This window comes from Dromaius novaehollandiae, chromosome 1 (genome assembly GCF_036370855.1).
Source record: "Dromaius novaehollandiae isolate bDroNov1 chromosome 1, bDroNov1.hap1, whole genome shotgun sequence".
Lineage (NCBI taxonomy): Eukaryota > Metazoa > Chordata > Aves > Casuariiformes > Dromaiidae > Dromaius > Dromaius novaehollandiae.
Window position 1 is genome coordinate 53,051,770 of NC_088098.1, and position 27,044 is coordinate 53,078,813.

The following is a 27,044-nucleotide window of genomic DNA, read 5'->3' on the forward strand; positions in this document are numbered from 1 at the left end:
CCTGCCCATGGCAATGGCTGGGTGTGGATAAGTGTGTGTGTGTGTGTGCGCACACATTTGTATGTGGTTTTAAGTACAGGGTGTGTGTGTGTCAGTGAGATGTGATTGTATACAGTGCTCTGTAAATATGTAATAAGAACTGAAGACAGGTTAAGTTTAAACATTTGGAAAATACAATGACACCTGAGTTTAACTTCTATGTTCACAAAAAAAAAAACCCCATGAAAATCAAAAAAGTACTTCCCAAACGGTCAAATGGAACTAGATTTTCTAAAAGTGAATCAACTTTGGATGAGAACAAGAAAGTGACAATCTTCTTTCAGAAAGACAGAAACATCAGAAGCAAAGACCCTACAGAGGGGTTCTTTAGATGAGAAATCTCGTAATCCCTTTGCATTCCCAACTTCTAGGGCAGGATTGTGCCTGTCAAATGCTCTTGCCTTTTTGTCTGATCCAGCTTTAAATGAGGCTGTTTTACAGCCTAATATATCTCAGTCTGAAGCTAATTTCACACATGCTCGTCAGTGAAATTAGTTCCTCAAAACAGATTTAGAGAAGTAAATGTCATCACTTTTCCCCTCTGCCACGTGTGAGGTTCATAGCCAGATCACTGTCTATCTTAGGCACTGAAAATGGCACCGACCACTGGTAGCTAGGTGTGGAATACAGATTTAAAGCAAGCATAAAAATACAAAACAAATTCTGCTTTTCCCATTCCAGGGTTCAGCTACTTCAGATTATTTTTATATTGCTGCCTTGGTCTAGTGGGCTGGATGCATGGCTAAGTATTAGCAGATATCAGTTGTATTCCTGATTCTGGTGGTGACTCACTGGGTCTCACTCACCCTGTTCGAAACATGAGGATGATTAAACTAACAAGCCTTGGTTTATGTTTCTGGGATCTGTAGAAGAAAAAGACAGAAACCTGATCTCTTTGCACTGAAGGTGCTATCACAATAATAATTACTATTAATAAAGGAAAAACTAGGCTAGTCCAAGATTTTCCTACACAACACTTTTACCAGTCAAAAATGCTATTTCATTAAAATGGAAACATGTCGACATAGATATTATGACAGTTACTGAAACTTCACTTAGCAAAAAATAAGGATGATAAGAGGAGAAAGCATTCTGATAAAGTAGGAATGATCTGTTTCAACATTCATAGAATGGGATGGTGAGTTTTTTCCGTTTCAAAACTTCTTTGTTATGACAAAATATAGAAAACATACCAAAAAGTTAAACAAACTGCTTAAAATTATATAGAATAAAACCATATTAAAAATGGATGGGAGATGTTTATTCTTGCTCTAACAGAGAATAAAACAAATTTAGAAAGAACAGAACTTCCCATAAATCTGGAATTCTGCTTCCTGTACAGCTAGAAATTATTTCTGATATCTATATGTCCACATATGTATTACTGCACTTACACACCAAATATTAATAAATGTATACACTTGCTATTCAATAAAGTTGCTATGCAACATTCTGCAACAGACTCCTTCACTTCCGTAGAGTGTGCTCAGCTGAAGTAATCTGCTTCCAAATAATGAATCAGTTACTAAATTGTAAGTGGAAACTGGAAGGCATCAAGCACAATGCAAAGACTCTTCTTTGCATGAGACCAATGCAGCAAGAAAGAATAAACTGAAGAAATATTTTTCTTCTCCAATGTCAAAAAATCTAATAACATGAGAAAGAAACTCAAACTATCAGAAATGACTACAGACTCCTTGTTAAAAAGCAGGAAGAAATAAAACAACATCAGGTCCCCTAAACCTTGTGCATTGCCATGAGAAGAAAAGATGAAAAAGCTGGCAGAAATAGCAACATTTCACCTAGCAACCTGCCACATAATTGCAAAAGGACAATAACTACAAATGGATGTAGAATTTCACCCCAAGCCCAGGGCACAGACATGCCCAGAGCAGAAAGTAACTAACTCTGACAGAGACCTGAAGGGAATTTTTCCTCTTTACACTTGTTTGGCGACTCACATAGCTTGTCACACCAGCACAGTACTATGGAATTCAATCACATGGCAATAGGACCAGAATGGTCTATAGATTTGTTTCATGCATTTTCAAACAAAACCCCAAAGGGCAGTGCTCCTGGGGCTACAGTCAGAAATGCAAGAGATAAGCAAGAATACTAATGCAGGGGTGATAAACATTACAAAAATAGGACTCCTCATTTTTTCTCTAGTACACTTTAAAAATTACATGTGAATATAGGAATGATCAAACAGGTCAGAGCCTCTGACTACTTCATTCAGAAGTGTTATCAGAAATTGCCAATAGCACATGCTTCTGAGAATTGCAAGAAATGCAATTAACTGCTGCTAACTGGGCGCTCTAACCCTGAAGCATGAAGGTTTGAAATCTAGTATCTCCATGTGTGCTCTGATCCCTTTAGACAATCTCGTTTCATTTATTGCGCCCATTAGGCATCTTACTCGATTTGGGGCTGGAAGGACTTCCCACAGCAGTGGAGTCCCACAGTCTAACTATGAACTGGGTGGAGAACATCTTACTTAATGGATTTTACATTCACCACCTTTTGGTTACACTGTTCTTTTCTCCTTCTGTCATGATTCAGGTAGAAAAGTCTCTGCATCCTTTGCTCTATTCATAATGATTAATGCACATATAAATACTGTTTATCAACTCCTTGTGGCATATTATTTCAAAGCCTTACAAGTCTCACTGTAAGGAAGAGCTTTCACTAACATATTAACAATGAACACAGGTAAGCAGAATTTAGACATATCTAATTTGGGCATTCGGCACTCAGCTTGCTTTCCTGCCTAGAATATAAAATAAGTGAGTTTGTTCTTTCTTTTCCCCCCATTTATCTAACAGGTGATATTTTTTTCCTCTGCAATGTTTCCTCAAAGTTATTCTAAATATCCTCCATCCTAATTTCCTGGTGTTACTTCTTTTTTGCCTCATGTAATACCACATTTCTCTCTAATTTCTCTACAAATTTCTGCCTCTAGTATGTGCACCTTTCAAACCCCTGTGGATTATTAGAGTATTAGTGTTCTTTGGACACTAAATAATCTCGCCAACCAGACTTCACTTTTTTAACAGTCTCCCCATACAACAATCACGCAGCTTCCTAATCATGTTGTTTACTCTGCTGATAATAAACTGCCATTATCTGAGTGCACTAGCCTAGATATGGCCTTGCAAACCACGATCGCTGCTGTCCTGAATCACGGTAGCCATTTTATGTGAACCACAAGGCTGCCACGCTAAACTGTAAACTCGTTCCTGCTTTTTGCCTACATTCACCTTACTAGACAGGGATTTTTCAGAATCTGTAACTGGCCAGTAGATTTTTGAGGATCTCAGCTCCCAGAAACGTCTTGAGTTTTGAAAGAGTGCAGTCCACCTGGTTAAATTCTTTTGTAAAACAGGTCTTCATCCAGATGCCCAAGTGAAAGCGTTTGAAATGGCTAGCAGTGAATGCTGGGCCATGTTGTCCCTTGTCATAGCAGTTTTCTGCATGATCCTTCCCCTCTACTGAATATCTTAGTTTAGGATTAGCACCCCTGTCCCTCCCCAGATGCCTCAGGCTTCCACCAAGGCCTCAATCTCCCTCTATCTCCTGTTGTGTTATTTCCCTCTCTCTTTGCTAGCACCTGCAACTCCTCCAGTTTGGTATCATCTGCAAATCTCCTTAATAGACTTTGCTCTTGCTTCAATTCAGTAATGAAGAACTTAGAAAGACATTAAAAAAAGATTTGCTGCCAAAGGTCCTATTAATTATGTTTGCTGTACCCCACTAGGCACCTTCCTTCAACACAGCATACTCTCATTTATCACAAGCCTTTGTTTACAGCCTCTTAGCCAGTTTTCAGCCCACAAGTCAGTGCTTTCTCTCCCAGGGAATCTGATTTTTTTTTTCATTAATAACAGGATGTCTGTCTACCAAAAAGTTCTCTGCCTATAATCACAGATTTATGTAGTAAGAAAGATAGACAAAGGTTTAACCACAGAATGGAAATTAAAACAGCATCAGTTTCATACAGGTGGAGTTTTATACTGACAAGAGGAATAGACAGACAGCTTCATGGACAGGGACGATCAGGTGAAATTCAATAGGTTTTGCTATGCAGAGGTCAGGGCAGATGACTGAAAGCTTCCTGGGGGCCTTAGCAGCTACAGAGTGAGTCTCTAGTGGGCTGATTCTCATCTCGCTTACACCACTCTTCCCCGAGGGTAATTTCCGTGAATAGTGGAGTGACTCCTGCTGTTCCCAGCTATAAATAAGAATGAAACAAGGCCTTGACTTTTTGTCAGTCAAGCTTCACTCCTGACTGCTGGTGTCCAGTAATTAACATGCCTTTGGCAGATGTCTGCAGGAGTCAATTGGATATCATTCAAGATGTTCCCACTCATCATAAAGGCTAAGTCTATTCTGATAATAGAGGTCAACCTTGGAGTGGTCTCTGAGCCCAGACTCACAGGAGTCCTTATGAAGCAGAGAGGAAAGGGGGCTGTGCAACCTTCTGCCATGGCTGCATGCCCCAGCCTTTTCCCCTCCCCTTGCCCAGCTCCCATCTCAGAAGGGCCCTGTTCCCTTATGCAGCTGGCTGGACACTTTCTGAAAGTGGCAAGCTGGCTATGCATGGGCTCAGGGACATCCCCCTCATTTCACAGGCAGCTTCTAGACGAGGTGGCCCCCAGCCGTGGCTGCGTTCCCACAGCAGTGGCCATGACTTGCTTCCAGCCACCTCCCTCCATGAGGGCAGAGAGAAGGGGCAAGCCATGGTCTGGGGCAGTTGTTCTGCCAATAGTCAATAGCCAAAAGGCCATTCCTGGCTGCTGTGTTTATCACCTCCACGACAGACCTGTTAAAGGCCTGGGTATACAGTCAGTCCCCAAACCAACTGCTTCTCTGCCTGGCCCCTTCCTGCCACACTGGGCACACATGACTATGCCTCAATACCCTGTTCATACCTTTCAGCACCCTCCATCCCTGGATACTGCCCAGAGATAAACGTACATCCAGGAAGAGGAACAAGACCATTTCCTAGAAGGACTTTGCCCTGCATGGAGCCACAGATCCTACAATCTGACTCCACAGCATGTTCAAGAAATGGGTGGTATCACGCAAGTAACTTTGGTGCAAGCAAAAACATACAGTGTAGATTGGGAGGTCGACTGTGCAAACTTCCTCAGATCTGGAGAAGAAAAGGGAACATCTGAGCCTGAGAGAAGGATTAGGAGAGCTCTAACAAGGTCTTAGCCACTGCAGAGAGCCTGATTAGGGAGATTATGGGGAAGAGCAAAGAGACTTCCTGCCATTCTGTGAGAAAGAAAAACTTACAAAAGAAACACTGAAAGTCTTACAAGGCTGCATGTGGTAGCTGCCGTCTTTGAAAAAGGAATAACCAGAAACATCAGAGGGACACTGCAGACCAAGTTCGCTGCTCTTGCAACCCCCAGACCTCAATGGCACGCAGCTTGCCCGCCGGTCCAGTTCCATCCTCCTGGTTACAAACACCGTGAAGCCTGAGCCATCGCTATTGATATTTCCTGCAGTTAAATAACAATGGCAATGCTTGTTTACTTGATCTAGGGTTGCAGGACTAGCAATACTGACTTGAGAAAGACGTGAGGCAGAGGAAGGGAGGAAGAAGGAAGAAACTGAGGTCAGCACCAATAAAACTGCAAAGCACAGCAGAGAGCTGGTCTTGTTCCCAGCCCCTGGCAAGGGAGGAAGTGAAGGCTGTGGAAGTGCAGGGTGCCCGACCCTGTGGCTACCAGTACAGAATGAAAGGAGTAGTGCATGTGTGTGGCACATGCACCTGGACTATGGCACATACCCCCAGGCTACAGCACCTTGCTTGATTTGCATTCAGACCCAAGCTGGGGTCTGTGTTCCAGACCTGAACTGCTAGTGAGGAGCCATTACGCTGCTGACGCATCTGGGCTCACACTCAGCCCCACCTGGCTGATATCTAGCAGCACGCTCAGCCTAGCTCATATACACACACCAACGCACAGGGGTGGGGGGGGAAAGTCAGCAGTAAAGAGAGAGTACAAAGCACAGGGTAAGGAAAAGAGAAAACATAGCCAGTGTCACATGTCCCTGAGCAGTAACGACCTGAAAAATTTTCCTACGAGAGGACCTGGAAGACTCCATTAAAGCCTGAGGAAAACAACTCTCCCCACTTCCACCAGCTTACCCCTCTCCACAGCCTCATACACCTCCCTTTTTGAGGCTTCAGGCATTCTCACACCTGCCAAATCCTTCAGTGAGAGCGAGAAAATGTCTTTTCCTTTACTGCACATTTCTCAGCTTCCACTCCTGAGCCATCAGCATGGCTCTGCATGAAGGATAACTGGGGCAGATATGCTGGGGAACTGTAGCTTTTCTGCCCGTGCAGCAATACCTCTTGACCTCATGATAGGAAAAGCCTACACCACCATGCAGCAGTCTCCATGCATTTTGCACTGAACCCAGCCTGGAAAGCAATACCACATACTGCCTAACAATCACACATTCCCCACAATCTAAGCTGGGCACTTTTCTGGGGTCCTAGTGGAGTCAAAGAATGGTTCCTGTGGCTGCGAGATGGAGGGGTCTGTGCCCCATTCTCCCCACTGCCCTGAGCATAGTATCCCAAAACTGCTTTCAAGGATTTTGAGCCAGACATAGGCACTTCACCCTGGGGAATATCCTCATACCAGAGCCTACCTACACATTTTACTGGCTGAATAGTCAACATCGTTCTCTAGGAATCAAGGGCAGAATGCAAGAGCAGAGAGACCTCAGAAAGGATAAAACAGTGCAGAGCAAGTGATAAAAGGAAACAGCCCAAAAAACCCTGCATGAACCAGACACTGTGTGAGAGGGAAGCATAACTTACTAGGCACACGGTTGATAGCTTTCAGGGGTCTCAGGACACGGACAGTACGGATTGCAGACAAGTTAATATTCTGGAGATCCAGAGAGTACTCCACCATCCTGCAGAAGGAAGGAGAGAGAGAGAGTTTAAAAAAGTCCAAAATCTGGCTTGAGATATATGGTAGGTCTGTTCCCACAGTCAGTGGGTTGCTAAACCTCTGTGCCACTCTATAAGTCTTTCTTATGATCCGGGGTTGGGGGTGGGAAAGGTGTTAAAAACAAGAGGCACAGATGGACCTTTGGTGCATTTGTCAGGTGCTGATGTGCCTTTTTTAGAGTGGTGAAACAGCAGTAGTGAACATCACCCAGCTGTGCAAGTCACAGAACTGTTATTTCTTCACTGAAGGGTTTCTGGAAATCATGAGGATGAAGTCTGAGTCTTTGGGGGCCCTAAGAGCAAAGCTGAAGTCTCCTGGACCCCTTCAGGAGCAGAATTCGAGTCCACAGCTCCCCAGTGCAGAACACGCAGCCTGCCCGTGGGATGAAAACAAGGCAGAGGGCAGTGACCGTGCACCAGATGGATCCAGTTCAGGAGTCTGTGATAACCCTGGCCTGGCACTTACCTGTTGTGGCTGTCACAAGGGGAACGAGCTGCACAGAGATGGTACAGTTGAGGAGACCTTCCTGACAAGGTCAAACATGTGAGCTAGATGTTTCCCACTAGGCTGGGAGGAGGGCAGGCTGCACCAGCTGGTTTTACCGAGTGTACCTGCTCGTCCCACGCACGCCCCACCACAAGATTGCAGCGCAGCAGGGTAGTCCCTGTGCTGTAGGTGTTCCCACAATACAGGATGAGGTCCCTGAAGGTTGCTTAAGTTAACCTGTTTTATTTCATGTAGAAGCAAATTGTCTGCTTAAATCAGTAACTTCTTCAGCTGCCTCAGCTAGATGGGAAAGCTTCTCCCAAAGCTGTGAATCATTCCTTTCTGACACCAACCTAGAGGGGAAAATCCTATTTTTTTCTTTTCTAACCCAACAGCATGCTCCCAAAATAACCTCAAGATGCAAGTAGCTATGAGTAATGTGATTGCTGAAAGAGAGGTAGGCGCAGGTAAAGAAGTGACCTGTCCCAGTATCCCTTTGCCCAATGCTCTCCTCACCCAATGAGGCAAATATTCAGGAAACTTGCCTACCTCTTGGAAAGCATTGGGAGAAGCTGGAATATAATAACCATTTACTTCCACCCGAGTATCTCAAAGTATTTTGTACACTATAGTGAACATAGATGCACGATACCTCAGGAAAGACATGGTTTATTGTCACCAGCTTCCCTTGGTGGGAACCTGATGGGCAGAGGGGATCAAGAGGGTGACAAAGTTGCCAAGTGAACATCAGCAGAGTCAGGAACAGAAACTGTCTCTCCTGAATCTTTCCCCAGATATGAATAATAGAGCTATATAAAGCCCTCTTTTCTTGGCCTTCCATGGTGCACAACAAATGGAAGGGGTCAGGAGACACAGCCTTGTATTACTGCACCCCTTCCAAAACCAAAAATATTACACTTTATACAGAAAGACCTGCAAGTCAATAGTCTAGTAGTCTAAAGCTCACCCAAATCCTTCTGCCCAGGCACCACTGAAGGGAGAATCAGAGGGCCTGAGATGTTGAGTGGGAAACAGAGTAGAGCCAGTCCAGAAGAAATGTCTGGGATAGGACTTGAGTGGAACTTAGCTTACATGGATGTGGCCTCCTGTGTCTGGGGCTGTCCACTCCCCTCCTCTCACAAGCACTGACCTCCCTGTTTAATCAAATACAAAATGACTTTCTCCCAGTCTTTCCATGCACTCTGACTCCTACATTTTTTATAGATACTGCACCAATGGACTGATCCTTCCTTTAATCACTCTCTTCACTCAAAGGGACCATGAAGAGCAAGTGTCTAGCTATCTGTCAACACCTTTCACAAAAGGGACTTGTCAGAGTGATAGATTTTCAAACACAATAGGGTAAACCTGTCGAAGTGTTGTGATTATTCTCTCATGCTCTTTTTCTTTCTCTCTCTCATTCCTCTCACTCTGTTCTTTCATACACTTTTAGGGTAATTGCATGAAATAATTCTTTCCCTGAAATGCAGTGGCATTCATTTACCTCCCTGGAACTGTCAGTTCCACATACACTGAATGCAGAGGGAGAGAGGAGGGATTTCATGCAGATAATCAAAATATTCATATTGGGGGGGAAAAAAAAAACATGCAACTGAAAAAAAATCCAAACTCAGTAGCAATACATATATAACCTATGGAAAGCATTAGTGATAGTCAGGGGCTTTGGATCTGATCAGCTGAAATTGGTAAGTGGGTATGAAAGGAGGAAGAATACGCAGTGATATACAACACACAGGCATGACTAAAGGGCATCACAAAAGACATAACTGCATGGTGCAGTGAGCACTGGGCCTTTGCATGAGCACTGATCAACCTCACTCCAGAAGGACAAAGCAAGACTACCTCATCAGAGTGATGTTGCTCCAGAATTTGATAGATCTGCTGAAAGGTTGGACCTACAATCATGTGCAAAACAGTGTATGGCCCTGGCTGTACTGCTTCCAGGAGTTGAGCTAACACCTTTTCACAGCAAAGAGGCAGCCACACGGAGGTAGCTTCTTCGCTGAAGGAGTCTCTACACTCCAGTCCATTATAGGGGTAGGTATATGAGGGTATATCTAATTTCAAAAAGTGGTCTTTGCTCAACAGCAAGTGAGCAAATGAAAGGTCCTGAAGAACACCGTGACCCTCACAGCAATTGAGCGCAGGCAAGCAGCAAAGGGCTAGCATCAAGATGAAATCTGTAGACAAAAGTGATATCTTTTATTAGACTTGGTCATGTAAAAGTTGTTTAAAGATAGAATCTGCATTTACCAGCCTTTTCATTTTTATCCTTTTGGGGCTACAACCATGTAGTCCTTATTACAGTGGGAGAATCCTTAACCAGGTGCATGCTGCTGCCCTCTACTAGGCAGAATGAGCTTGTCACCTGTGTGCTGCGGTCCCTGTGTCACTAGAAAAGTAATAATGGTCAGAGCAGTGGGTACTGGTGCTTTTGGAGCAAGACAATCAGAATGGTACCGTAGCTGCAACTTTGCACTTCCAAGCAGTCAGAAAGTCAGCATCCTGGAGCCCTCGGTGGCTGTGGATTTGCTATGATATATTCCAGTGCAGCTAGAACACTCTCAGAACAGTCAATCGCTCTGCCAGTGAAAACAGCAGGCTGTTCCCAAGGACAGGTCAGGAAAGGGCAACTGTTAAATTTTTCAGAGTATAACTACTAACAAAAATGAGCTCAGCCCTAGCAGGCCCCAGGGCTTTGGCTCGTTTAACAGACCCATTCTGCCTGCATTTCTTCCCGAGGCCTCCTGGCCTTGGCTGTAGTAACAGAGACATATCCAGGATGCTTCAATCCCTCTGGCTTAGTTATGCCTGTTGGAGCCACAGTTATGATATCCAAAACAACTCCAACACAATTCCGTTGCAATTTTGCGTTAAGGCCTCTCACCCTTGCCTATTCATTCCTACGATAATTCTAGGATTGGCTTAAACTGACATTTCTCTTTGCACAAGGGTAGCATATCCATATGAAGATAAGCTGGTAGTAACAGGGATAATATAAAACTCTAGACATTATAAACAAACAACAACAAAAAATCTGTGTAGGGAAAACAGACAAATCCAAATGTTGCCTCCTTGCCCTAATGAAGCGGGATCTCCCAGGGACTCTGCTGGACTCTCCAAAATGCTTATCTCTTTGATAAATCTCAAGAGCTCTCCAGGCTCCTAGTCCTTGCTTCATAGTGGCTCAGTGCAGTGAGTAAGGGTGTCTCCCATATTCTGATTTAGCTTCTCTAATACTCTCCTCTTTCTTGACTACTTCAGGTATTTTTGTTTATAAAGACCTCTGTTTCTTTAAGCTCCAGAGGTAGTCAGACAAAGCTTAGGATGTGGAAAAAACCCTCAGCGCTGGGTGTGAGCTGTCCTTTCCCCTCACCTTGACAGGGCAGTGGGGGGATGCATCTTTCCCTATGGAGATGGCAGCTCATGTCTGGCACTGCTGAAGTATTATGTGGCCTCTGTTGTGGGTGGGTGAGTGCAGGGACAGGTTAGGAAGCTGGAACTACACTAAATCAGAGAGAAAATCCTGATCTGTGAAGGAATTTGAGCACTGAGCTGTCAAGATAATTGAATTTATTCAGTAATTCTTCTTCCCTCAGTAGAAATTTTCTTTTTCAAAACCTTCTGTAAGAAACTCTTCTGGAAGGACAGGAGATAGACGCACCAGCCATCCCTGCTCAAGGTTGATGTATGGTGGGAATGCTGCCACAGTGGGAAATGGCATAGGACAACCAGCTGCACGGGGCGGGCCATCCTGGAGAAATGGGGAGGAGCGGGGGTGGCTAGCAGAGAATGCCTGGATGAAGATGGGAAGCAGCTAAAGCCCTAATTGGGGAGCCACGTGAGTTCCACTCTGTGCCAAGGCTGGCTTCCAGCCCACAGCGGGGCTACCGTGACTTGTTGGGGGACAGCAGTAATTAGCAGGGCTCAGTGTGGCTCGAGGCTCTGAAACCCCAGGAGGGGGCCAGTTAGTCATTGCAAGCAGCAAAGGGGGCAGCAGAGAGTGAAAACAGAAGAGGGAAGAGGTGGCGTGAGGACACAAAGAGTTTTGCCTGGTGTACTTCATCTGTCAAAACCTGCAAGGTCCTCGGTCCACAGAGGCCCCAAAGTAGCTGGCTGCCTGTAGCTCTCCTGCTCTCCTCTTGGGCTCTGCCTCTCTCCACACTTTCAAGGCTTCTCTTCCCTTTCCTACCACATTTGTCTCTCAATTCCTCTGCCTCAAGCCTGTTTGCAACACTTCCACCTCTCCTTTTAATACTTCTGGCTCTTCACCTCTCCCTTTGCCACTTGCCTTTCCCTCCTCTTCTTCTTCCTCTACTTACCCTCATTTCCTTCAGTTCCATTCCCAGTTCTTTCTTTCCTCTTCCATCTTCCTCTTTATTCCTCCTGTCCCTTTCCCTACTGATCTCTTTCCTCCTGCTTCCTCCTCCTGCTTTCTCTGCCTTGTTGGTAAGCATTACCCTATGCCCTGGCAAGCCCGCTTAGCTGAACGCACAAGAGACCTTAACAGAGAAGAGGCCTTGCTAGCATGCAGAACAAATGTCTGCAATCTGTTAGCACATTAACCCTGTTGAGGAGGCACCAAGAGCACCTCCATCCCATGCCAAACCGCTGGAGCAGAGAGCAAGCATACAGCAACAAGAGGCCACACACACTGCCAGCACCGCAAACCCCTGCTGATCACAAGCTCTGAACCATGGCTCTACCAGCTATCGCTTGGCACTACTTTTTCTCCTCTGCACCCATGAACTGGAGAGCAGGCTTGAATCTCTCTCAGCACCCCCCATTTCTCCAGTGGTAGCGATGCTCACTGCCCAACAGCAGCAGAAGTGCTGGGCCAAGCTGACCATGTGCCAGATAAGGAAGAACAGGCTTGCCAACAGGAGCTGCGAGATGGCCATCTTTTTGATTTTTCTCTACCCTGCAAGTGACTCACACCATTCCTTAAACGCAAAACACAGGCAGAATGGATACAAAAGGGACATAAAAATCAGCATGAAATAGCTACATGATGAAGACATGGAAAGAAGCTGAAGGAATAAGAACTAAGACTATTTAAAATAGATGCAGCAAGAATAAGAAAGCCATGCAAGGAGTCCAGAAAATTCAAACATTATCTTGCTTTATGCATTACCCAAGATATGTACTTCTGCAGTGTTTGGCTAACAGCTTCCCCACAATTACATTCAATGGCATCCACGATTAAAACAGTTCAAATAGTACCATTTTCTCCTCGCTATTTACATCTTCTTATACCTTTATTAAATAATTATCAACTTTCCCAATCTTAGTCCCTGAACTATTTGCTGAAATTTAGCTCCTAAAAATTAATATTTAAAATGTATTCTGTAATCCATGAAAAACACTGAGGCAGTATTTTTCTTATGACCTAAAGCCAATATGTTTTTGTTAAATTCAAAAGCTGTCTAATTCCCCTTCCCTGATAGGAGTTTTCGGTTGAAATCTAATTAACTGCAGTCTAATCAATTCATATTTCTTTGTCAAATATATTTGGGTCTGGCACTGAAGCCAGAAACTTCATGATTGTGACTTCCTAGCTGTAATTTCAGGCTTGCAGTGCATCTCGGTACAAAGTGGAGCTTTTTCCTGCTTGGAGACTTTTGTTATCCAGTCCTTGGATCTGTAAGCATCTGGAATGACTGAGGCAGAAGATTGCTTGGTTGCTCTCCACTCTTAATTCCTTCAGCTTCCTAGCTGTGTCAGGAATCTAAACCTGATATGTATTCATACTATAACTAGATGTAATTTAGTAAACATTTGCTGTGTACAAGAGTATGCCTTTCTGTCCTTAGTCTCTGATCTGGCCAGCAAATTCCATGTACTGAGGTTTTTATTTTGGAAGAGCTAGAGTATAAAGGTCACAGGGGAAACACAACACACTAAGACAGCCAGTTCTTCCTGTCTTAATTTTTACTTTATATTTCAGCGCCAGAAGTTGGAGCTGATCTAGCTTCACTTACCCATGTGCCCCCCACATATTACCCCACATGGAGGTGTGGGATTTCACTTCTCATATCCCCCATCTGCAGCTTGTGGGGTGAGAGGATGGAGAAGGAGAGAGACAGATTTACCCCTAAATGTTCTCACCTCTGTAGTACACATGAGGATCAGAGGAAGAGCTAACTGCCTTTGGACACCCTTGCTCTGGCTTCAAAGACCACGGCTGCAGTGCACAGATGGAGCAGAGCTAGTTATCTCCCTGGAGAATGTCCCCTTAGGGTCCCACATCTCCCCTCTTGATTTACATTAGCGAGCCCTTCTGATTAAAGGAAATTAAAAAGCTTCTGCGTTGCTAGATCCACCCGATCCTGGCTCTGCACAGCCAGAGATAAGTAGCTGTGGCCAGGGGATGTGGGTATTGGGGCTGGCCAGGTGCCCCCAGGGGCTCTCTTAGCTGTATTTGGGGCGTGCAAGAAAGGAGGCCAGGCAGCAAAATCCACTTAGTGGCGCTCGCTGCTGCCTGGTTAGCAGGGCCATCAGCACTGGAGCAAAACAAGGAGGCAGGAGAACAATCACACAGCTAAACTACTAAAGCAGGTGGCACATGGCATTAAGGACACCTCCTGTCAGCCCTTGTTAAGGCTGGATGTGCCCTAGCTTATATGCAATGAGACCTGCAAGCAGCCGGGTGCCGTTAATGGATGAATCCAATCTCTCACAAACTGATTTGGAGATCTCAGAAGCGGAGCTGGGAGACTTTGACGAGGCCTGCCCAGACACTGCAGGAGATAAGAGGGCAACTGCTTTCAACCTGAGCTTGCAGCTACAAGCCACACACGTACCAGTGAAGCACACAACACACAGCGCACACAAACAGGCTCTTTATCAGCCAGTAGGGCTCTGAGGCCATGAGGGACTTATCTTTTAAAATTTCTGCATCATGCCAGCATTTTTTCTCTACAGCTGGAGCAGCACCCTCATTTCTCACCAAAGGTCCCGGGGGCTATGGCAGAAATTAAAAACTCTCTCCAGCTACTCCCTTTTTCCTGCTTAGAGGATTGTGTTGTGGCACATTCCTGTCTCCTTCGTTTGGTCGCAGCTGCAGCAGGGCATAAACTTTACCAGCATCAGGAATGGACAGGGGCTTCAGCCAGCAACGGGCACCCGCTAGCGTGGGGTCTGCTAAGCGCACACAGCCCCCCAGTCAAACAGGACTGCAGACACCTCTGGACTCATTTTTAAAAATGTCATCTTCATGGCTGCTCTAGCTCTTACTTGACTGATTTTGGGCACCTGCTCTTTTGCAAGATGGACATAGGTTGCTTCTAGTTGCAGGAGGCATACGGCTGCCAGGCTGCCTCCTGCACTGAACCTGCTTTGGCTCTCTGCAAACACCGGAGAACACTTTGCTTCACTACAAAAATCCTTGAAGAGACAGTTACACAGGCATTTGCACACATTTCGCACAGTTTGCTGCCTCCAGGACAAGGCTTGAAAATGCACCCCAAATAGATGAGCCGAACTCCTTTCAGCACCTACTGTAGAAACGATGGAATAATATCATGAGAGATGTGGCCAGACATTACACAGTGGGCCCCTGAATTGCTCTGCAAACCACAGTGTACCCAGCTAAGTAGTCTTGTTTATCTCTTTTAGAGTTAGAGCTCGTGACACTGCGAAAAAAACAACTCTCTGCTGACATAAAAGCTGGAAGATACATGTAATTTTTGCAGTCCTCATTTTACTAGCAAGGGTTTTTTTTTTTTACTTCCTCCCCCCTCCCATAAAAAAAAAAAAAATTAAAGAGGCTGTAACTCTGTTAGTAAAAAGTAAGACATTTCTTCTGGGAGTGATAAATTAATTACTAATTACACAGTCAGCTCCAGGGCTATGAGGCATAGGATTCTTAAAAAAAAATAACCTGCAAATGCCCCCTCCTGTACAGAATAATTTTTTTTCCTTTTAATTTCTCTCCAAGCAGAAGCTTGCAGAAGACTTCCAGAGTCTATGAAACCAGTCCCTTGCTGCCTGGAATGTGATTATTTCACACTCCTGAACATACAGACTTCTCTCCAAACTGTGCACTAAGAGAAAACATCAGAGTTTCTTAACAGTTTCAGAGACATGATACAAAAAGACATAGGCAGGTTTTCACCCTGTGAAGAGAAGGCCAGCGGGACTGGCCAAGCTCAGACATCTGAAGCTGGGACTGCAGGGCCTCATTTTTGAAAAGCAGGAATCTGAAAATAAGCTCCTAGATCTGTATTTCATTGCTTAGAAAAAAGGCTCTGCAGCTTGGTCCCGCGAGCCAGGGCAATTCCCAGCACACAGCCCCATTTTTGTGCTCTGCGACCTGCTGTCAGGATCAGATAGGACTCTCACCTTATTCCCCCACCTACAAGGGTATAGGAGAAGTTTGCCCCATTCCCGCTAGTGGCAGCGACTACAGTCCTAAGTACCTAGCTGTGCCCTTGCAGAGGAGGCTGCCCCTTTCAGAGCTCTGACCGTGCAGTGGCAGCCTGGTCATTGCAGTTCAGCCCTGGCAGAGAGGGGGAGGCAGCATAGCCATGGTCCTTAGAAATAATGGTCTTAGGCACAGTGACCTTATTCTTGACATATTAGGGAATTTCAGATCTTTGCAAAGTTGTGACACTCATCCTACTCTAAGCAGAGCTCCTAACTCTGAAAGGGATTTTTTTTTTTCCTTATAAAATGCTTTTTTCAGTTTTTCTTTTTAGTAAAGCTAAGGACTCATGTGGTAGGGAATTAGCTTTTAGAGTGGCAATAACAGAGAACCACACATAACACATGCAGGGTACCACTGCCTCCTTGTTTTGATTCTTCTCTTGTGTGATTCATTTCATTTTGATGACTCCTTTCATTTCAATATGTTGCACATCTATGGGTAGTTTTACTAGGAGAAACCAAATGAAATAATTAGTATCATTAAGGAGGAAAAAGTGTGTGGGGGGGTGAGGTCTGTGATTCTGATATTTCTGTCTTTGGTTAAGATGCTATTTAGCCTGCTGCTTGCTGGATTCCATCTTTATCTGATCGTTGCTTGAAACACCTAATTGCTGTATTTATTACAGTTTTCTTTCACTTGCCATAATTTTATAGAAACTGTAATTTGGCATCAAAGATCAGCCAACAAAGATTTTCTGAGTATTTGGCTGTTTACACTGCTGCTAATAAGTATTCAATGGTCTGAGATTTTAAAGTCATAACTATGCAAATTCTGGCCAGATCCCTGAAGGACCATAGTTAATTAAAAACAAAGAGAAAATGAAAGATCGGCAACAGACTTCCCTGTCTTCCAAGATTAAGACCTACCAGCATTTCAGGCTGAGCAGCATGTCTCCCGTCTTCTGCTCTGAATGCCCTTTTTATCGGCCACGTCACCCCTGCCACTGCTCAGGACAGGGTGGTGGGTGTGGGACCGACACACAGCAACTGCAGACCGGCCCTGGCAGTCTCCAGCTGGTGTGGAAGAGTGATGCCAATTTTGTTTCATGGGGATGGGCAGGCATTTGAGAAGTGGGCTGATATCTGCAGTCCTTCAGAGAGCTGCTGGCCCCCTTTCCCGAGTGGAAATGCAGTAGAATAAACTTGGGACCATAAATTGTTGGCTTTCCTGAAAGGAAAGGTGCACTGCTCAAGTGCTGATGCTGCACTGCCCTGACCAGGACACGCTTGAAAAGAGCTTGGGCGGATGGAGTCATGAAGCATCATCACTACAGGCTTGTGGAAAAATGGAAGCAATAGCTAAGAAATTAGGGGATCAAGGGGCTGAAATCAAGGACGGTATATAACTACCAGCAAGGTGAGGCCCTAAAGAAAAAAGAAACCAACCAACCAACCTCCCCCTTCACACGTCAGCTAATAGAGAACAATACTTTCCGAGCTCCCAGTGTGGAAGCTGCAGAAAGCAGCATTTCAGAAGATGTAGCTGGCCAAAAGGCAGAGAGAGCTAGGAGAAATGTTCTGCTCAATCTAAGGGGCTATCAGGCATGCCTGAGAAGGGATCTCCGGCTGCTTAAAGACGCCAGAAAACACTCTCCAAAAGCTTTATTTCCAAACAGAATGGAAAGGATGCTTTGGAAGGGAAATGAAGATACCAGGACAGTTGTGGTGCCATACTATAACTGAAACAGGAGACATAAAGGCAAACTTGGAAAGGCTTCCAAACTTCCAGGACAATATTCCACATGTGATGATGCATTTTGGAATTTTCTGTTTTTCTTATCATGATATTTCACAGGTTATAGACAATTTATGATGGAGGTGGACAAGAAATATCCAACTGATCTCCTTGGTGCCCCATCCTGGCCAAAAGGCAAAGGAGAAGATGGAGACAACTGGTAAAGAATCGCTGGCTAGGCCAGCCTCATAGGACAGGAGACTTTCATTTTACAGAGTACTGCATTACCTTCAGAGGAATTATAAACATTAACCACCATTTAATTAGAAGAGGAATTATTTTTTAGGATACTGACAGCCAGACCAGTTAGGAGATCATTAAATGAAATACCAAAGGGGGAAAGTGATGAAAACAGGAAAAAAGTTAATCCTCACAGAATCTCCATGTCAAGAACAAAACTAATCAAGGCACTAAAAGATGTAAAGATGAGAAAAATTGCATCATCGATACACCAATGCCAGGGGCCTAAGTAATAAAGAGAATAGGAATTGTTCATTTTATGAGCATAAACAGCCTAAATGGCATTAGGAAAGCCTGGTGGGAAGATCTGCATGAAAGGAATATTAAAATCAATGATTTTAGCCTAGCTAGGGAGGCTCAAGTGGACAGAAAGGGAGGGGGAGTAACACTCTCTGTCAAAAATGGCATTCTCTAGCACGAAATCAGTGACAATTTGGAAATGAATACTTATGGATTCATTTTCTGCCATATAAAGCAGAGAATTCCTCCGGGTAGAAGAGTGGGCTGACAGAAGCCTCATGAAATTCAGCAAAGGGAAATGTGAAGTCCTGCACCTGGGCTGGATTGATGCCTTGTATCTGTACTGGATGGGTAGTGGCTCTGCTGAAAAGGACCTTGGGGTCCTGGGGGCCAGTTGGCTACACATGGGTCTGCAGGGTGCCCTTGCAGCAAGGCAGGCTAATGGCATTTCGGGCTGCACCAGCAGGAATGCAGCCAGTAGATCAGGGCACTGATTATTCCCTTTACTCTGCACTTATTAGACTGCATCTAAAAAGCGCATTCAGTTTTGGGCCCCCAGTACAAGAAAGCTGTTGATGAACTGGTGTGAGGTCAGCAGAGGGCCACCAAGATGCTCATGTGGCTGGAGCACCTGTCCTGTGAAGAGAAGCTGAGGGACCAGGGCGTCTTCAGCCTGGAGAAGAAATGCCTTCGGGGCACCTAACAGCTGCCCCCAGTAGCTACAAGGAGGTCAGGAAGGAGGTGGAGCTTGGCTCTTCACAGTGGGGGACAAGAAACAACAGGCATGAATCCAAACAAGGACAGTTCAGACCAGGTACACAGTAATTAAGCCTAGAGAGATGGTTCAGTCTCCATCCTTCAAGGTTTTCAAGAACCAGCTGGACAACCTTGAGCAACCTAACGTGAGTTCACTGTTGGCCCTCTCCCTTCAGCCAAGGATTGGACTGAAGACCTTATAACGTCCTTTCCGACCTGAATTATCCTGTGAATGTGACTATATTCATTAGGTATGCCCAAATGACACTAGAAAAATGGCTGACTGGCTCTATTGGTATTGATCCATAACTCATAGGAAAATGACTCCCATTATCCATCCTGCAAGAATTGAATTTGGACAACAATGTGTTGGGCTGCACCTGAGTCACCTTGCAGTTTCCCAGCATTTAAAATGATGAGTTTTACAACTGAAAGAATATTGCACTTAAGAGTCTAAGATACAGAGGTTCTCTACTTTCTTTTTTTTTTTTTTTTTTTTTTTTGATCATAGAACTTAAAGTTGAGACTGCTTGATTACATGTCTTGATTACATGTGTTATGTACAAAGCAAGTAAGGTCATCAACAGTAATAGATATATGTGATGGATTAGAAAGGCCATATTCATCAAGTTGAAAACATGCAGAAACAGCTGTTCATCAACCCAGCCAGGATAAAGAATTTAATTCATAAACTGTGACTGATAACCAAGTAGGGTTTAACAATATATATATATCAGGTATCGAAGAAGCCATAATTGAGAAAAGAAAGCTGAACTGTTTAAAAAGAGAGTATACCATAAGGAAGACTGAAGGTAGAAATAAAACAAATGTGAGAGAGGGAAGCTTGTATCAATGAACATAAATTAAAAGACAGAAATTCTAGAAAATTTGTAATGGAATCAAACGGACACATGGAATGGTACAGGTCAGCCACCGGAACAAGAGAATAGAATTGTCGTGAACGGTGTAAAAAGGCAAAAAACAATTAGAACAAGCTCAGTTTTTTGGGGAAGGTCAGATAATGCATTCATATCGTAGATGACAGTAAGTCATCTTCGATTCCAATTGTGATTGAGTATTTTAAGCTGTACCTACCAAAATAAGGATATGCTAAGATAAGCGGGTCTGACCTACATCCAAGAGTTTTAAAGCAGATGACCAAATAAGATCTGGACCAGTAATGATGATTTTTGATTAGTCTCAGAAGACTGGGAAAACATCCAAGGGTCAGAGAAATTCTCATGCTGTGCCAGTACTTTAAAAACACAGTGATCTGAATATTTAGACTGACTGGACTGATGTTGATCATGGTTCAGTAATGAAATCGCCAATATGTGGCTTTGATAGATTACAGATTAATGGTGGATAATAAAATTAAACACAATCAACACAAGTTTAAGGAAAAATAGACATCATCAAACTAATGTGCTATAATTTCTTATGAGATTACAAGTCTGGTTCACACAAGTAATTATGTTGATATGACTGGAATGATATGAAATCATCATGACATACATTAGCTGGAGAAAAACTGGCTAAGTAATAAGCCTCACATGTAACAGTAAATGGGGAATCATTTGCAAGCAGATGTACTTTTGTAATGCACAATTCTTGCCACTCTGTTCTTTATTTATTTATCACAACCTGGCAGAAAATACTTAAGAAAAATATTGCTGACGGATTTTGCAGTTGATGCATATTTTGGGAGAATAGAAAAGAAATGAAGAGGATACGTCATCAGTATAGAACAGTATGAACTGCTTTGGAAATGCAAGTAATATGTATTTCAGCATGAACAAATGTAAACCATACATCTGGGAACAAAGATTGCTGTCCCTATTAACAGGAAGAGATTTTCTCTCTTCGGAAGGAGAGTGAGGGGGGGGAAACCCCCCAACCAACCAACCAAATAAACTTAAAGTCATTGGAGAAAGCAGCTGAATGAATTGACAGTGAGATGCTGTCATTAGATAGGCTACTGCAGTCCTTGGCTGTAGAAACGGGGAAATTTTAGGCTGGAATAGAGACTGTATTATGAGTGTATAAGGCACATAAGCGACGACATGGAATACTGTGTCCTGTTCTAGTGTCCACCACTTTTAAAAACTGTTAAAATACAGCAAACGTATCTTAAAATGCAAAACTACACAAGTTATGCCATTTGTCTCATCAAAAGCAAGGTTAGGATGTGATCTGACGACAGTTTGAGATCTATGCAGCAAACTGAAGTTTGATAATGGAGGGAGGGAAATATGGGACATTTTCTGAAAGATATGCCAGACTGTCCTCAGCCATTGGACTCCAAGCAGGAATTAAGCAAAGGTTTTGGACATTTTCTGGGCACAAGCTTGTGATCACAGTCACCCCTCTGGCCAAATAGTGAAGCCCTCTCTTCCTTAACCTACCTACATATTTACAGGAGTATATTCTATACTGGGACGTGTTGCGTGGACGCCACAGAAGTAGGCAGAGGCATACATAATCTCCACTGCAGATAGCTAATTATGGCACTTAGCTCAAGAGAGGTACAACGAGCACCCCCCCAGAGAGATTAATGCCCCCGAGGTGAGGCAGGTTGTATGAGTTTATTCCTTGTACTGCGACCCTCAGGACAGAGTCATGTAAAGGGACATCTCACCTCCGGGAGGGACAGTGGCATCATCTCTAACCACACGTGAACACAACTGACGCACACAGTAGCGAGGACAGGAGAAATACCTCACTCTTTGTTGATGGAGAGTTGCCTGACTGGAAAAGCTGATGAGTGTTAGCCGAGAAATAAGTGACTCTTCTCCTAAATTCATGCATGTAGAGACACTGGCCTAAGTTTCCAATGTAATTTTTGTTGCTCACATTCTCTTGGCTTTTAAAACATAGTAGGCTCTTGCTTTTAGGCATTCTTCAACCCAAATTACCTGGCTCAGTTTTAGGAGTTCCAAGGGGAGCAATGAAGAACGTTGACTTAGGACTGTTGTTGTTTTGTTTTTTCTAATCCTTTCTGAATAAATGTATTGAAGGTGGTTTGGAGAGGGAGTGTGTGAGAGGGGAGAAAGTTCTGGTGATGTCAGCTCCTATTGCCATGGAAACTGAACATTTTTAGTGACAATGGAGTCTTCCTCCTTGAGCTGCTGGGTTGCGTGGGGGGCAGGGGCAAGCAGGGCAGGGGCACACAAGGGAATTCAGCTAACTAAAACTATAGCTCCTGGCTTTCAAAGGAAGTGAGGAGAAAACTTTACAAATGAATGCCTGAATACATGGTTTATGTAACCAAAACACCGTCTGGGGCAATAACAGCAAATAATCATTATGCTGTTTGATAAATCATGCCGTCACACAGAAAGCCAGATGGAGGTATCTCAGCCACCCAGAACACCCGACTGAACAGTCCCTCGTCTGCACTTTGCTTTTCCAGGCTATAGGGTATTCTTCCAACCTTCGCTGCTGGGCTTGGAGTGCTGCTTCTGAATTTATTTGGGAAGGGAGAGGGGAGAGAAGGGGCTGGGAAGTATAGTCCTTTTTTTGAATTTGAGAGAAGCTGCATGACTTCTAGGTACTGCTTCACCTTCCAACATCACAGCCATTTTCTTGAGAGCCAAATTTATGACCCCCTTGAAGTCAGTGAGAGTCTAGGATTGTGAAAAAGAAAAGGCCCTTGGAGAAAACTGATTTTACTCTGATTAGGATCTAATGCATTGACATGGAGAAAACAGCGTAGACCTGATGAAGGATGCCCTCTATTAGTCAGAAGGCATTTAGACCCAGAGAAGCCGAAACCATGATTTGAGAATGGGACCAATCAGGATAAAGCTCAGGGCTTGAATTTGAGGTCAAATAAAAGCCTACGGTCTGTATGTAAGGGCAATTTTGAGCCTGTGCTTGGATTTGATTTAAACAGTGCAGACAATTTTAATGAATTTCAAAGAATAATGAATTAATAACCACAAGCTTTTATAACTCAAAATACATTATACAGTCATTAGTTCTATATAACTAAATGGAAAAATCTTTCTTTAGCAGGAGAAGTCTTTTGAGATCAGATATTCTAATGAGATTACTATCATTTCAGCCTGACATCTCATGAGGACAATTGTATAGAAATCAGGAAACAAATTTCTTTCAGTTATGGATCTGAAATGAAAAATACTCCACGGTGATTATTTTATATCTATGGAGTTGATTTTAAGTCTCCTTAGCATTAAAAGGAGTTCAGAGATGAGCTTCTTTTCTTGCACTGGTATCAGATGCACAAAAGACTTCCTCTGCTCTAGAATTTCTCCCAGCAATGGCAGCAGACAGAAACATATGTAAATGGGGTTTACTCGCTTCTAATTTAGGCAGTACAGACTTCACTCATTTCCCGCATAGAACAAGCAGTGAGTTCACCCTCTTTCATTTAGCATTGCTCTCCTGACCTCTCCGTCTCCCCACGTAACACCATTCACGTACTATGCTTGCACATGCACCAGCCAGAGCGAGACCCCCACACCCCAGTCCCCCAGCCTTTCACCCCACAGTAACTCCCAGGCTCTCCTGCACTCATCTTTCCCCCACACAGCATACCACAGCACATCACACACATAGAGGAGCATGCTGTACTGCGAGGTTCCCCTTTCAAATACATCCATTCCTCCCTTTCCTTCTCCAAGGATGTCAAGGTATGGCCTCATTTTCCCTGCACCAACACTTTTTTGCAGCCAGGAGTTCAGACTACAATATGCAATGATCTAGTGTTTCTTAACACAGGCATCAGATGCTTTAACTAAATCTTCCCTGATGAGCTTGCGTTCCCCATACTGTGTGGCCATTTTAAATCACATGCTAATCACAGCAGGCTCAACCACAAGAAAGGTCCTCCTATCTCATGCATTTCTTTCATTTAGAAAAAGCTACAGTTTTCATCTGTCTGTCCTCCGTTCATGTACAAGCCAGCTCATGCCCAAGAAGCAACCTTCTACCTTATACCACAACTGAACTGAGTTTGAAAGTCTCAGCTCCCCCAGAAGGGAACAACTGTACACCCCTCCAGAGGGAATGACTTTCAAGTCTTGCTATAGAAGAACCATGTCAAAAACAAACATACAAGACAGCACTGTTGTCCACCTCAGGGAAAAGCTCTATAAAGTAATCTTGAACTCACTTCTAGCTAGGTCAGTGATACACTGACTTCCAGGTGACAATGAAAGCTGATAACTCCTTACCAGAAGGAAGAGGGAAATGAGGGTTTCTCTCCAAAAAGGAGATGTTCACTCTTGTTTGTTGTGACAACAGCAATGTTATATATTTCTTTTCTCCTGACATTTTTTTTCTTCCTATATCACAAAGTGATCTAATTGAAAATGGAGAAATCCCCAAAAGCACGTGCTCACTAGTAGCAAAGAAGGAAATTTTTCTATGATTCAAATAGGCAGATTCTGGTAGGCTTTCCACTTCATACACAGAGAGTGGAAATCAGAGCTTCACCATAGCAACTTTGTTGCAAAAAACACTCAAATGTCAACTTGTCCCAATGGTACTGTGGGTGAGGCCGATGCAACACAAAGACAAAAGCCCAGAGTAGCAAAAATAACATTCCTATCTTTAAAGCACTGCTGCTGGAAACAGAGATGTTGGCTTGGTTCAGGTGAAGGTTATAACACTTCCATTCAGATATTTTAAAAAAGAAAACAATTTCTGGGCTAGCTCTTCAGCTGGTGCAAATTAACACCCTCTCCTTTAGCTGTGTGAGCTAAACTGATTCACATCAGCCAGCAGCTAGGCTACCTTGTCTACTGGTTTCTCTCCAGACTGCTAACCCCAGCACATGGCTGACTCCAGTTCTGCAGAACTAACTGGAGCAGCATCAGAATTTAAACTTTCCCCTCAATTACACCATGGCAAATCAAGAGTAGCTTCATTGGTTTTGTGCGGGTTTACTCTGACCTTCCATCAGCACAAGAGGAGCTTAACCCTTCTCAGTGCATTTAAGGAAACACATCTGTAGTTGCCACTAACCTCTGTGCACTCCTCAGATGGGGAATTTTTTTGGTTCCATGCAAGACTCCAAAAAGCACAGAACAAATGAACCTCCAAACTTTTAACCTACCCAGCCATGACAATGAAGAAATCCAGGCGGTTCCAGGTATCTCCAAGGTAACATTTCTTGCCAAAGATCCCCAGGGCCACCATCTTTAACACCATTTCCATGGCAAAGAAGATGAAAATGAAATCATCAAATACCTGTCAAACAGAAAACCAAGAACAAGTTTAACATGCTTTCTTAGCTTTGCACTTCAAAATGCAGAATGTGAGGTAAGTACGAATTTTACTACCCCTGAAACTGAATTATGGACAAGCCTGGAGAGAGGCTGGGCAAGTTTCTTCCATGCAGCCCTGGCACCACAGCTCCCTGCTGCTCACTGCCATGGCCTCTGCCTTTGCAAGCTCTGCTGTCCCAGCACACCAGTTTCCCTATGCACGTGCAGAACCCTGTTGCAGCTCTGCATTAGCATAAATGGGCACAGATGGAGGGAGCTGAGAGAGTGTGGACAGACAAAATTAGTAATGGGGGAACTTACATAATGTGCACAAGCAGGGATGAGGTGGCTTGTAAGTCCAGGTGGACCAAGAAGAATTTGTGGGGCCAAGAACTCTCTGCAGATGGAGTGGCCAACCTGTAGGACTGCTGAGCTGTGTGCACCTCACCAGAGGTTCAAGCACAGCTTCTACATGGTGACTACTTCATGTGGCCAAAAGAACAGCTACACAGGCACAAGGGTAACTGGGAAAATCTGAACTCCACAGGGGGAAAGAGTGAAAAGAAGCAAGTAAACCAGGGCTTTTTCTTTTTTTTCCAGAGGTGTAGTAATTGATGTAGACTAAGCATCTGCTTACATGTGATTGAAAGGAGGTCTTGGCTCAGCACTAGCAGATCTGAACCTGACCAGGAAGACACAGTCCTTCCAGGCTTCTCAGGAAGGAGTCCTCACTACCTCTCTACCAATGGCACAGCTGAGACAGTAATGCGGCTTCACACACAGCTTGGGGAGTGCACCTCGGTAACGCTATAGATGACAAACTTTACTGGGGCCTTCTTTTTGTGGAAGCAGCAAGCATAGCTAGTGCACTAATGGGCTGGATGTGCCCATGGGCCATCTTGGTGTACCTGTTGTTTCTTCTTTCTTTGGGCGTCCTGCCTGCCACATGATCCACAGTAGCACCCTTGCTTACCAGGGGAGAGGCAAAGCCACTGGTGGCTGCTATTCTCTCCTGCCTGGGAGCTATAACCTTACTTATTTCTCCCTGGATATCTCAGAGCTGTGCGTCTTGCAGCTGTCTGCATTAGGAAGACTCTGGTCATGCACAGAATCAGGAAGGTCAGCAACATGTTCTGTATTACCTAGCCACAAACAGACTTTATTCATTATCTTTCTCTCTCCTTATTCCACTCCTCAAAGCAACCTCTTGCCATTTTAAGACAAGATAGTTTGCTGCTGGGGATGTTCTTGCCAACCTTTGTGGGAAGGTGCTGACCACACACACAACGAAAACAGACATTTGCAACTTGGACTGAGTCACCATCATGACAGGAATGAAGTCTGCTTACCTGCAAGATTTTACACCTGTCGGAAAGGCAGTCCATATCCTCACATGGTTGGTACATGCCCAGGGTAACACAGTTTAGCAAAATCACCATCATGCTAACACACTCAAACCAGGTAGAAAAGAGTCAAGGAAAACTTCATAAAAGCATCACGTCTGAGATAAGCCTGCTTTAGGCTTGGAATGACAAAATAGAAAGATTACGGGAAATAATCACTGGTTGGCTGATTTATTACACTTCCCCCTCTCTGTTCCTCACTACTCTATTCCTTGATTAAGCCAAGACTCATTTGAGAAGAGGAAAGTAAAGGTAATACAAAGGCCCAAGGTACCTGTGCAAACCTTGCTGTAGTTAAACACACACTGATTGCACCCTTCCCTCACTGGTTTACTGAATCTTACAAATCCAGTGGGAAGAGACTTTCCATGGTGTCCTATATTCAAATGCACCAGAGATCTCTGGGATTTAGGAAAAGGCTTTACTGAGCACATGAAATGGATAGGCAGATCCCCATGTGAGCCTAGTGACTATAGCCCTT

General features: G+C 44.1%; 1 protein-coding gene across 1 annotated transcript in view; it reads right to left on the bottom strand.

The window, feature by feature from the left end:
* The window catches only part of CACNA1I (calcium voltage-gated channel subunit alpha1 I), a 95,384-nt gene extending 68,769 nt beyond the window's left edge, over positions 1-26,615 (bottom strand). Inside the window, exons 1-3 of the mRNA XM_026102357.2 lie at positions 26,510-26,615; positions 25,010-25,143; positions 6,887-6,984 (exon numbers count right to left, since the gene is read on the bottom strand). Of these exons, the coding sequence (XP_025958142.1) occupies positions 6,887-6,984; positions 25,010-25,143; positions 26,510-26,602 (325 nt within the window). The 5' untranslated portion in view covers positions 26,603-26,615. The remainder of the gene's footprint in view (positions 1-6,886; positions 6,985-25,009; positions 25,144-26,509) is intronic.
* Positions 26,616-27,044: the final 429 nt, after the last annotated feature.